This window comes from Leopardus geoffroyi, chromosome D4 (assembly GCF_018350155.1).
Source record: "Leopardus geoffroyi isolate Oge1 chromosome D4, O.geoffroyi_Oge1_pat1.0, whole genome shotgun sequence".
In the NCBI taxonomy this organism is placed as follows: domain Eukaryota; kingdom Metazoa; phylum Chordata; class Mammalia; order Carnivora; family Felidae; genus Leopardus; species Leopardus geoffroyi.
The window spans coordinates 62,580,854-62,593,923 of NC_059342.1; the positions used below are offsets into that span (position 1 = coordinate 62,580,854).

The 13,070-nt window shown below is 41.1% G+C and overlaps 1 protein-coding gene across 7 annotated transcripts in view; it reads left to right on the forward strand.

The window, feature by feature from the left end:
* The window catches only part of INVS (inversin), a 155,726-nt gene extending 142,857 nt beyond the window's left edge, over positions 1-12,869 (forward strand). For 6 of the 7 annotated variants that reach the window (XM_045467784.1, XM_045467788.1, XM_045467787.1 and 3 more), the window contains 3 exons: positions 7,242-7,471; positions 8,206-8,280; positions 11,444-12,869. In XM_045467784.1, the coding sequence (XP_045323740.1) occupies positions 7,242-7,471; positions 8,206-8,280; positions 11,444-11,595 (457 nt within the window). In that variant the 3' untranslated portion in view covers positions 11,596-12,869. Of the gene's footprint in view, positions 1-7,241; positions 7,472-8,102; positions 8,281-11,443 lie in introns of those variants that run through there. The other variant, XM_045467785.1, reaches the window with a different exon arrangement.
* The last annotated feature ends 201 nt before the right edge of the window (positions 12,870-13,070 follow it).

The window sequence follows — 13,070 nt, forward strand, 5'->3', positions numbered from 1 at the left end:
CATCTGGACAGAGACTCAAAAGTCTGCATTCCGCTATCGATTAGGTGGAAGCTGTACACAGTGAAAGCCAACACCTGGGCTTCCCAGTGAGTTTTCTGCCCACAAACCAAAGAAGCCAAACTATGGAGCAGTATTGCCCCGTTATCTTCAGCTTTTCTCCATAGTTGGCTTTTTGGAAGTGTGATCTATACTCTAGTAGAGAGGTGCCTGGTTTGGCATACTACAGGAAAAAGAAGAGTCATGCAGTTTGAGTGAAATCGGCCTTTAGGGCAAGAGAGAAGTACCTAGTACTTGCGCCTAGTACCACAAAGACTTCTCAGCAGACTTCAGGAAGACGTCATTTCCCATTTGGTGTATGGTAAAATCAGGCATGGGGCCTGTTGCTTTCTGCAGCACCTTATAAGCTCACTAGTAACTCATCAGCTACCAACCCAATAATGAACAGTGATGCAGGTTTCCTTGAGAGGCTCCAAAACAGCTGTGTTCAGTAAGTTTTAGAGTGCATGTGGGATAGACCCCATCAACCCAATGTTAGATGTAAAGACAGCCATCATCCCCATGTCCCATACCTTTCTCCCACTCCAGGCCCCACCCTGCAACAGAATGAACCTAGTAAAATACAGCTCTTACTTTTGCCATCCTTTTTAAAACCCTTTGCCGATGCCCACTAAGTACATAGTACAGATCAAAGTCCTTAGCACTATTTGGCTGTTAGACCAGACAGCACCGAGTTTGAATGTTGGTCTCTCCTGGCTCGAGCTGTGAGACCTTCTGCAAGTTACTCAGCCTCTTTCCCCACCAGTTTCATTGAGCTGTAACTGACCTACAGCCTTGTGTATGTATAAGGTGTACAGCATAATGACTTGGCTTACATATATGATTCATATGAAATGATTACCGCAATAAGTTTAGTTAACATCCATTATCTCAGGGAGATACTTAAATTGTTTTTTTTTTTTTCCCCTTGTGATGAGAACTTTTAGGATTTACTCTCATCAACTTTCATAGAGACCTTAAAGCAGTGTTCACTATAGTTATCATGTTGTCCATTATATCCCCAGCACTTATTTATCTCATAACTGTAAGTGTGTATCTTTTGGATCATCTACACCCAGTTCCTCCTCCCCTCACCCCTTGCCTCTGGTAACCACAAATTTGATCTTTTAAGATTACACGTAAGAGTAAAACCATACAGTATTTCTTTCTGACTTCACTTAGCATAATGCCCTCAAGGGCCATCCGTGTTGCCACAAATGGCAGCATTTCCTTCTTTTTATGGCTGAATAATATTCTACTGTATATATACACCACCATTTCTTTATTGATTCACCCATGGGTGGAAACTTCCATGTCTTGCCTATTGTAAATAATGCTAATGTGAACGTGGAGATGCAGGTATCTCAACAGTTTTTCATCTCCTTCTATATAAATCCCCAGAAGTGGAATTGATGCATCATATGGTAGCTCTATTTTTAACTCTTTGAGGGAAATCCATACTGCTTTCCATAGTGGCCAAACCAATTTACTGTCCCATCAACAGTGCACAAGACTTCCATTTTCTGCACACCCTCACCAACATTTGTTACCTCTTGTCTTTTGATAATTGCTATCCTAACAGACATGATGTGGTATATCATTGTGATTTTGATTTGTATTTCCCCTATTATTAATGATGTTGAGCACCTTCTTGTGTACCTGTTGTCCATTCATGTATCTTCTTTGGAAAAATGTCTATTCAGGTCCTTTGCCCATTCTTATCAATGGATTATTTGGGGTTTTTTGCTATTTAGTTGTAGGAGTTCCTTATATATTTTAGATAATAACCTCTTATCAGATACATGAGTTGTAAATATTTTTCCTCTTCCATAGTTGTCTTTTAATTTTGTTGATTATTTTGCTGTGCTGAATCTTTTTACTTTGTAGCCCCGCTTGTTTGTTTGTGCTTTCAGTGTCCTATCCAAAACAAACAAACAAAAACAAAACAAATCTGACAATGTATCTGTCAAGGAGCTTTTTTCCTGGGTTTTCTTTTAGGAATTTCTGGTCTTACATTTAAGGCTTTTTAATCCATATCAAGTCTATTTTTGTGAGTGGTGTAAGATAGGGGTCTAGTTTCATTCTTTTACGTGTGAATATCCAGTTTTTCCAGCACCATCTATAAAACAAATGGTCTTTCCTCCATGGAGTGTGCTTGGCTCCCTTGTCAAATATAATTGACCATATACGCATGGGTTTATTTCTGGGATTTTAGTTCTCTTCCATTGGTCTATGCATCTATTTTTATGCTGGTACCATACTGTTTTGATTACTATGAGTTTATAATAAAGCTTGAAATCAGGAAGTATGATACTTCTCTCTTTGTTCTTCTTTCTCAGGATTGCTTTGGCTATTTGGGTACTTTTATGGTTCCATATAAATTTCATAATTTTTTCCTACTTCTATAAAAAATGCCACTGCAATCTTAATAGGGATTTCACTGAATCTATAGATGACTTTGGGTACTATGGATGTTATAATATTCCTGCAATCCGAGAAGACAGAATATCTTTCTATTTATTTGTGTCTTCAATTTATTTCATCGGTGTTTTGTAGTTTTCAGTAGAGATCTTTCACTTCTTCAGTTGAATTTATTCCTATCTTACTGTTTTTGGTGCTGTTGTAAATGGGGGTCATTTTATTAGTTTTGCAGATAATTTTTTAGTGTATGGAAATGTCACTTATTTTTGTATGTTAACTTTGTATCCTACAACTCTGAATGAGTTCATTAGCTCTAACACTTTCTGGAGTCCTGAAGTTTTTCTATATGTAAAATCATCTGCAAATAGAGACACAGTCACTTCTTCCTTTCTTTATGTGATGCCTTTTATTTCTTTTTCTTGCCCGACTGCTCTAGCTAGGACTTCCAGTACTGTGTTGAATAGGAGTTGTGAGTGGGCACCCTGGTCTTGTTCCTATTCTCAGAGGAAAAGTTTTCAACTTTTCACCACTGATGTTAACTGTGGACTTGTCATGTTGCCGTTATTATGTTGAGGTACATTTCTTATATACCTAATTTGTTAAATTTTTACCATGAACAGATGTCAAATTTTGTAAAAATGCTTTTTCTGCTTCTATTGTGATAATCGTATGATTTTATTAACGTGACGTAGAACATTGACTACATATTTTTTGTTTCTTCTTGATTCAGTCTTACATGTTTCTAATAACTTCCATTACTTCTAGGTTGTCCAGTTTGTCATATAGCATCTTATGGTTGTTCCAGTTCATAGTAGTATCTTATGGTCCTTTGCCTTTCTATTGGGGATCAGTTGTAATGTCTCCTTTTTTAATCATAATTTTGATTTGGATCATCTCTCTTTTTGCCTTGGTTAGTCTAGCTAAAGTTTTGTCAATTTTGTTTCTTTTCAAAGAACCAAGTCTTAGTTTTGTTAATCTTCTGTTGTTTTCCTGCTCTTATTTCTGCTCTAATCTTTATTATTTCCTTCCTTCTGCTAACTTTGGGCTTAGTTTGTTCTTTTCCTACTTTCTTAAAGAGTAGGTTATCAGATCTTTCTTGATTCTTAATGTAGGCATTTATTACTCTGAACTTCCCTCTTAAAACTGTTGTTGCTGCATTCTATAAGTTTTGGTGTGTTGTATTTCATTTTGGTCTCAAGATACTTTGTTTTCCTTTTATTCATTCTTTGATCCATTGGTTGCTCAGGAAAAATGTTAACTTCCATTTATTTGTGAATTTCCCAGTTTTCCTAGAATTGATTTCTAGTTTCATGCCATTGTAGTTATGGTTACTTTTATTACCTTTTTTAACGTTTTTTTAAGCTTATTTTGAGAGACGTTGAGAGATCACAAGCGGGGGAGGGTCAGAGAGAGGGAGAAAGAGAATCCCAAGGAGGCTCCATGTTGTTAGCACAGAGCTGGATGCAGGCCTCTATCTCACAAACCATGAGACCATAACCTGAGCTGAAATCAAGAGTCGGACACTTAACCAACTAAGCCACCCAGGTGCCCCTTAAGTTTTTAAACTTTTAAAAGTACATAATGCACAACCATTATCATATTACAAATTCTAATTTTGACTATATGTTTACTATTACCAGTGAGTTTTAGGCTACCTTAAGTATTTATGATGTTAACTAGCATCTTTTACTTTCAAAGAATTCCCGTTAGCATTTCTTACAAGGAAGGTCTAGTAAGATTATGAGCTACTTCAGTTTTAGTTTGTTTTTTCTTTCATTTCTAAAGGACAGTTTTGCCAACTATAGAATTCTTGACAGTTTTTTCCTTTAATATTTTGAATATATCATCCTATTCTCTCCTGGCCTGAAAATTTTTTGTTGAGAAGTGCATTCATAGTTATATATCTTTTCTTTTGCTTATTTCAACATTAGACTCATGACAATATAGTGTGTCTCAATATAGTGTGTCTCAGCTTCATGGATCTCAATGTCCATTTCTCTCTCCAAGTTTGAGAAACTTTCAGCTATTACTGCCCTAAATATATTTTCTGTCCCATTCTTTTTCTCTTCTCAAATTCCCATAATGCAGTTCATTTTAGCATGTCCTATATAAGTCCCATATACCTTCTTCACTTTTTCATTTTCTCCTTCGCTCCTCTGACTACATAATTTTAAATGCCCTGTTTTCTAGGTCACAGATTCTTTCTTCTACATGGTCGAGTCTGATTTTCAAGTTCTCTATTGAATTCTTCAGTTCAGACGTTCTATTTTTCAGCTCTAGGATTTCTTTTTCTGCACCGCCCCCCCCCCATTTTTCTTTGTTGAATTTCTCATTTTGTTCATGCATTATTTTGCTAATTTTATTTAGTTGTCTGTGCATTCTTGTAATTCACTAAACTTTTTTAAAGAATTCTGAATTGTTTGTAGAACAGTTTACAGATCTCCATGTCCTTTTTTAAAAATTTTAATGTTGTCTTTTTGAGAGAGAGCACACGTGCGTGCACAGGTGGGGGAGGGGCAGAGTGGGAGGGAGACACAGAATATGAAGCAGGCTCCAGGCTCTGCACTGTCGGCACACAGCCTGGTATGCGGCTCGAACTCATGAACCACGAAATCATGACCTAAGCCAAAGTCAGATGTTTAACCAAGTGAGCCACCCAGGTGCCCCTCGCAGATCTCTATTTTAGAGTCAGTTACCAGAACTTTATTAGTTTCCTATGGCATGGTCATGTCTACCTGATTCTTTTGTGATTCCTAATTTCTGATGCTGCTATCTCCACATTTGAAGAAGTGGTCTACTCTTCCATACTTCATAGGTTTGCTTTAACCAAGAGTTCTTCACCAGGCAGCTCAGTTTGGGTTTCTGGACATGTCTACTAGTAACATTCTTGGGCAGATGAAGGTTGCTTTTAAGGCAGTCTGTTTTTGGGCAGGGCAAGTGCTGAGGTTGGGGTGGGGCAAGGGGTGGGGTGTGCTGCTAGCTGGGAATAGTTGAATAGGACTGCTGAGTTGGTTCTCTGCCCAAGCAAGGCTTTAGGATGGGCTCTGCAGTTGCCTGGGTTTTCTAGTCAGGCTTACTAGTAGGTGGGGCTATGAAGTCACTTCCCTGAACTGACAGAGCAGCAGGACAGGCCATAGGGCCTGCACAGGTTGTCTGGGCACTCGAGTCAGACAAGATTGTGCATGGAGTTTCCTGGCCAGGTGGGGCCACCAGTTTTTCAGTGCAGACAGGGATAGTACCAGGTTGTGCTTTCTCATCAAGTGCCACTATAAGAAGGGCTTTGAAAGGGCTACACAGCTTCCTGTGTGATCTGGCTAGGTTTCCTGGTCAGATGGGCTGAAGGCTCTATTCAGCAATGGCTAGGGCTATGAATCACTTTCCCTGTTTATGGAGAGCATGAGCACCAGCTCCAAGGCCTAAAGTTTTGTGGCTGACTCAAGCTGACCTGCACCCCAAGGTCCCTGGCTATACAGGGCCACGGTTTTTGCTTTGCAGATAACCAGCTCTACCTGCTATACCTCTCCAGGTGGTCTGTCCAGGCTTTGGTCAGGCAGGGCCAGGAGCAACACTCATGTGTGGGCCAGGTTATGCCTCAGCTCCCCTGCCTGAGTTGAAGCAGACCAGACTTCCAGGGTTGACAAGGCTCTTTTAAGAACCACTCAGGCACCCTGCTGAGTTCCCTGGTCAGATCGCACCTCTGTTTTGGCTCTGCAGATGAACCAAATTAAAGATGGGAACTACTACTTGGACACTGCAGGTAGGAACTTGGTCTGCAAAGACCCACATACTGGTTGTTGCAAGCCCCTACCTTCCCCACCACAGATTCCCTGGCAATCCCCATGGGATGAGACCAGAGTGGGGGCTCCCAAGAAGCTACCTACAATGCTGGGGGTGCTGGATTCCACCCCGGGTTCCCTTTTCCCATTTGAGGAACCATAGGCTAAAGTCATTTTGGTGTGGTGTTACACCAGCCTGATGGAGGGGCAGTGCAGTCTGCATGTAGCTGTTCCTCATATCCCATTGTAGTCTGTCTTGGCCCCTGTGGTGCATGGGGCTGCAGCCTCTCTCCCATGTTCTAGGACTTTCTCAGTGGTGTCTTATCCGTGAATAGTTGTTAGTTGTTGTTTTGGTAAAGGGAATAAGGAACAACCTATGTTGTCATCCTGGTGTGATGTGCCATCTACTCAGCCCTGTCTACTTGATGGATTTTCACCTTAATCATGAGGAATGTGCCTGACACGTAACAGGCTCTGAACAAATGTTGGCTCCTTTCAGTGTAGCCTAGCCTTCCATCCTTCTTCACAAAATACACAATGCTTCGTACACCTCTCATTACTTTCCTGGCACAAATGTCCATATCTCCACTTATGCCAGTTCTGCCTAGAGTACCCTTCTCTGCCCAGTAAGCTCCTATGCATCCTTTAAAACCCAGCACAAGTATCAGCCTTATAAAGCCTTACCAGACCACCAGGAATTATCAGTCTCACATGATCTCATGCAATCTAGCTCCTTGGTTTTACATAGTACTTCTCATTTATTTACACATTAGCCCAACCCACCCTGAGGGCAGACTCATCTGATTCCTAGTTCAGGAACTGTTTGATTTTTAAAAATAATGATTTTTTTTTCAACATTAAACCTACTGCCACTGTAAATTAGGAATGGGAGCTTAAATGAATCTCCCAATTCAGCAAACTATACCTATAGCTTCTAGGAACCCTAAGGAAACTTTCTTTTCTCAGTACTGTGATCTTAAAGTCTCTCCTCTCTTCTGACCTCACCAGCTACCAGCTTAGGAAGCACCTGTCCCACCTTCTGCACATGAAGCAGCTTGGAACCAGAGATGTGGACAGATGGAACCGAGAGTGCCTGGCATTGCTGCTCCAAGTTTGGAGGAAAGAACTGGAACTAACCCCCCCAAAGACCACTGCAGTAAGCAGGACCACGAAGAGTCCATCCAAGGGCAGCTCAGGCACAAAGTCCACCAGACACTTAGTACTCAAGCAAATCTACGGTAAATGTCCTTCTGGGCACGTTGTAGTTGACAACAAGCACCCCCAGAGTGTTGCATCAGAATCTGAAATGGGATTTAATTACACTGGGCAAACCTCCATTCAGATAGGAACTTTACTTCCAAGAACCAAGAGAATTTTCAACACACATTTAATGCCTCCCCTCCAGCAATTCTAGCTCAGAACTGGTTTGATGATGCATTCTGGCATCTCAATCAAGAGGTCTTCTGCTGGCCTTCATTACCCTTTAAACCCCTCCAGACCACTGCTTGGGTCCTCCCCTTATATTACCCATTTGGAGGGCTCCAGAAGCAGGAACACCTTGCCTGCCTCACTTTGACCTTCCTTATGCTAAAATAGTACAGGGCTGCCCATCTGTGGGAATGCCCCAGACCCACGCACAACAGTAAATACTTGCTCAGCAGATGAATTGCTTTAAATTGGAACATTTTCAGCTCTGGAAAGAACCCATTCAAATAAACTCAGCAGAGAAGAGGCCTAGATAGCTCCCCAAAAGAAAAAAGTTGAGCCAAGGTACTTGAGAAATAGATCTGCAGCCCAGGCAGCAAAATCTCAGGACTTTACTCTGGGCCTACATGGTATTTCCACACCATACCTAATTTCTCTTGGCAGATATCAACAAGCTCAAGCCTTTACCTCAAAAAGGAACTTAGAATTTGGTGAGGCCACAGCTAACCTTGGTCAGAGAGGAATAGTCACTGTTGGTTGATTTCAGGTTGTTCTCAAGAAGGGAAAGTTCCTCATCCCACAAGATCTTCCAAAGCCCATCCTGTGCTGCGTCTCAATTCAGGTAAGGTAGCCACTGCACTGGCAAAGCAGATTGGGAAGACAATGTGCTGAGCATTTGCCTTGTTTCATCCTCAAAGATGGAAGACATGAGGACAGAGATTGCTAGGGATTTCCAATGGTCATTTCCTTTGAGGTGTACATGTTTTTCATTCCCCTTTCGTGGAATTATTACTGCAACCAACATGCCTCCCTAACAGGCAAGTTATTTTCACAACCACAAGTTATTGTTAACATTACCTCCAGTAGAGACAATAAATGGTACTTTTACATACTTGTTCACATGAAGGGGGGGAAAATGAAAATACTGTCATTCTTCAAAGTAATACCTTGGGAATTCTTGTTCTGTATTGATTTCACATTAAGATTCTTCATCTCCTTCCCAAACTTGAGAGGTTCCTTAACCACAAATTCTGGCCTTTGCCTTTCACAGCCCCATGAAGGGGACATGTAATATTTAATAACATGTCCTGCTCAGGCTTCACCGTGCACAATTTCACTCATGCTCAGGGAACTTTCTTTTCAGCCACAAGACAAGAGTATTTTACGCTGGGCCCCCTTCATTCACACCAGCATTAAATCTGGGTGATAAGTTCAGTGCTGTCAGCAGTTAATGCCAGATCCAGTGTTGTTCATGGGTGGCTATGGCAACAAGCTCCCCCCACCCCACCCTTGCTGATCCAGTCATCCTGCAGGAATAGAGTGCAGCTGGAAGGTGAACAATGACTGTCAGCGTGAACTTTAACATTCATTTAGTTTTTGATTGGGGGGGGGGGGGGAGAACCTGGAGGTAGGGGACAGTGTAATTACTGCCCAATCTTTAATATGGGTTGGGCAACTCATGTAATATAGGCAGGCTGATCAGGGAGTAGCGGATAGGGTAGTTACAACTGTGGGCCTTGATTCCTTTGAAACTTTCCATGTTTAAAAAAAAAAAAAAGCTTTTGTTCTACTTGAATGAATTGAAAATTAGTTTCAAAAACAGTGGTCAGACAGAACTACCAGAAAGTAGCATTTAAATAAAACATTTTTTTTACTTAGTCCTGGATTTTTCTCTTGAGACCATCAGAAATCATAAAAATGAGGTGTTTAGAAACACAAAAGGTTTTTAGTCAAAGGGTTCACAGTTAAGGGACGAATAAACAAACTCAAATATACTTAGTGGTTTTTTGGGATTTCACATGAACAAGTAGCTTGTTTGTCCCACACATGTAATTCTAAGTGGCTTGAAAACAGACAAGGTCTTAAGAGAATCTTTTCCTAACCCTAAATGGGGGAACACAAGGTTTTGTTAAGTCTACACATGTACATTAAGGCACTATCCAGTGAGCTGATTATCACAGCTGCTAATTAGTGTAGCTGGAGCCCATATATGTTTCATACAGAAAGCATCTATAAATAGTTTCCATGGAAATGGGCATCTGTGATTCCACATTGCAGAAATTTCTGTGTGTCAGTTGTGCCCAACTGAACCAAAAAGAGAACATTAATTTTGGTCTTCTCCATGAATAAAAATGTTAGTTCATTTTTTTGCTTTGAGAATTCCATGGGGTTAAGGATCTTCTGATTTGCTTACTGTCCTATTCACTTTTTGGAAATTATTTGGCACACAGTAGGTGCTCAAATACTTGAGCAAGGATTGTTGCTCCCAACTTCCAGCATAGGAGAGGCTTTAGTAGTGCCTTTACCTCTTTAAAGAGGAAGCACAAAGTGAGCTGGATATAGCAAAGTATATAGCCTCCTTGGCCTGTGTTTCTCTACATGCATTTGGGAGACTCCACAATCCCTGTTTTCTCTAGTCCTTCAACAGCAACCCCCGTATACCACCCACAAAATAGCAGCATAGTATTGGTCAGAGAGCATTTACATAGAACTTATATATGTATATAAATATATAACCTCCAGGGTGCACCTGGGTGGCTCAGTCAGTTAAGCATCTGACTCTGGATTTCAGCTCAGGTCATGATCTCATGGTAGTGAGATCAAGCCCTGTGTTAAGCTCTGTGATGAGCATGGAAGCCTGCTTGAGATTTATTCATTCTCTACCCACCCCCCCCCCCCCAACCACTCCCTTCTGCCTCTCTCCCTTGCTTGGGCTCACACCTCACACTCCTAAATTTGGGAGCCCTTCTTTTTAAATATAAAAGAACTACCTTTAAAAAGCCCATTCCAATGAATGGAATAACCATGGCTCAAGTGATTACTACTAATGATAACCCCTTTGTATGAATGCAGAATATTCCTGCCCATCTACAGATGGGTATACAGATTAACTCAAGACTTGATACAGTAAAGGCAGCCAGAAACAGAATTCAGTATCAGTTCACTTTAAATAACCATAATAAAACCAGGAGAGAAAAAGGAAGACATGTTTGTAACTTTCTGAAACTACTCACCTTTCATGTTTGCTCCTTTGCTCCACAGAGAGGAAAAACAGAACAATTTGGCCTCAGCAAGAGGGTTGAATACATCACTGTTTTCCAACCGTGACATCTTAAAAGTTTTCATCCTATAAGTAACTTCAAAGTCATAAAAAGGCCTAAAAATACCCATTTCAAGGTTGATATGCCTATCAGTCTGTCATCCTTGAAGATAGTAAATTTTCAAATGAAATGGTTTTCTAGAATGTACTATATAGCCTAGTGTGTGGTACATGGCAAATTGAGAAATACATGTGTATATGTGTTTGTGTTATGTATGACCTACATAAAGAAAGCTATACCAGTTATTCTAGACAGACTGAAGACCTAGGTCCCAGTCCCAGCTCAAGTACCTGGCCTCTCCCAGTCAAGGTTCTTCAAGAGCTGTCAGGTATCAGGGCACCTGGGTGGAAGTGTCCAACTTCGGCTCACGTCACTGCCTCATGGTTCATGAGTCCAAGCCCTGAGTCAGTCTCTGCACTGATAGTGCAGAGCCTGCTTGGGATTCTCTCTTTTCCTCTCTCTGCACCTTCCCCACTTGTGCTTTCGCTCTCAATCTTTAAAAATGTCCTGTATCTTGGAGGATGATGTAAAATGCAAGGTTGGTAAGTCACCTGTCTCTACAACAAACTGGCTGTCACCTTCCTAGCTCCCTGGATAGTCTATATCTAAACCCTTTACCTCACCAGCAATGAACTTTTCAGTATTAAAAATAACAAATATCTCTCTGGTATTTGCTTTTAACAGTGAGAAACTTGCAGTGTATACACCTCCTTGAGAATAGTGGAAGATCAAAGAATTTTTCTTATAACCTGCAATCAGCTACTCAATCAAAAACCAAAACAAAGCTTCGACCACCTGTGGAGGAAGACCGTGTCCGGGGGAGCTGGAATAGCTAGTGCAGAGTTCTAATTCTCTGATTAACTTTTCCATCTTGAGAAAACTTTAATATTCATGCCTCAAGCCTTATTAGCCTGAAAACATGGTAACAACTGAATGACAATGTCAGGATGTTTTCTTTCTGCTCTTATACAGCACTGTTAGCCTGTGCTACAACTACCACAGTAGACTATACCCGTGCAAAACTTCCTAGCTGTCTGCCCTCACTTCGTCAGTATAGCTATAAAGTAGAACACATAATTAACAGTAACGTCTAAGCCAAACTAAGAACATGAGCACTAACATGAGATTTCTGCCAGCCAGCTGATGCAAGCCTGGTTTTTTGGCTCCAGGGAAGAACCTACATGAGAGGGGGAAGAGTCTGTCCTATAGCAGCCATTTTTATCAGTTGGACCAGACCATTCATGCATAACCTACCAATTCACTTGTATTTTCTGCCTGACCTATAGGTGAGCAAGCTTGTCAAAATGCCATTCCTATTGGCAGGGAAAACTGCTAAACCTACATACATTCAAGCTATAAGAACACCTGGCATAAATTTCAGTGGTTATAGGCTTTTTCACATTTTTAAAAAAGTTTTATTTATATCTGGGGTGCCTGGGTGGCTCAGTCGATTAAGCGTCCAACTTCAGCTCAGGTCATGAACTCATGGTTCATGGGTTCGAGCCCCCTGTTCTGACAGCTCAGAGCCTGGAGCCTGCTTTGGATTCTGTGTCTCCCTCTCTCTGTTCCTCCCCTTTGGATTCTCTCTCTTCTCAAAAATTAAAAAAAAAATTGTTTTTGAGAGAGAGCGTAAGCAGGGAAAGGGGTGGGAGTGGAGTGGGAGGAAGGGACAGAGGATTGGAAGCAGGCTCTGCGCAGACAGCAAGCTTGATTCGGGGCTCAACCTCACAAGCTCCAAGATCATGACCTTAGCCGAAGTCGGATACTCAACCAACGGAGCCACCCAAGTGCCCCAGTTTTTTCACATTTTTAAGAGGAAAGCTACCATAGGATTGTAGACAGAAGGCATAAACAGTGGCATGTTAGGCCCAAATATTTGTAGTAGGAGCATTTCCATTTTCTTAAGATTACTGCCACCCCTGTCCTGACAGGTAGAGATAAGCAGCAATAAAGTGTTAGTTACCTTGATTTTTGTTACAATTTGCTAATTATTTCATAATTATGAAAATAGTTAATCCTTGAACAACCAGGTTTGTGTGGGTCCTCTTAACATGGATTTTTTTCCAATAAATGTATATAGTATCAATAAATATAGCCATGGTACTGCAAATGTGTTCTTTTCTCTAGCTTGCTTTATTATAAGAATTAGGTATATAATACGTATACAAAATAGGTGTAGAGGCGCCTGGCTCAGTTGGTTAAGCGTCTGAGTCTTGACTTCAGCTCAGGTCATGATCTCCCAGTCATGAGATTGAGCCTCGTGTTGGGCTCCACGCTGAGCGTGGAGCATGCTTAGAAGATTCTCTCTCTC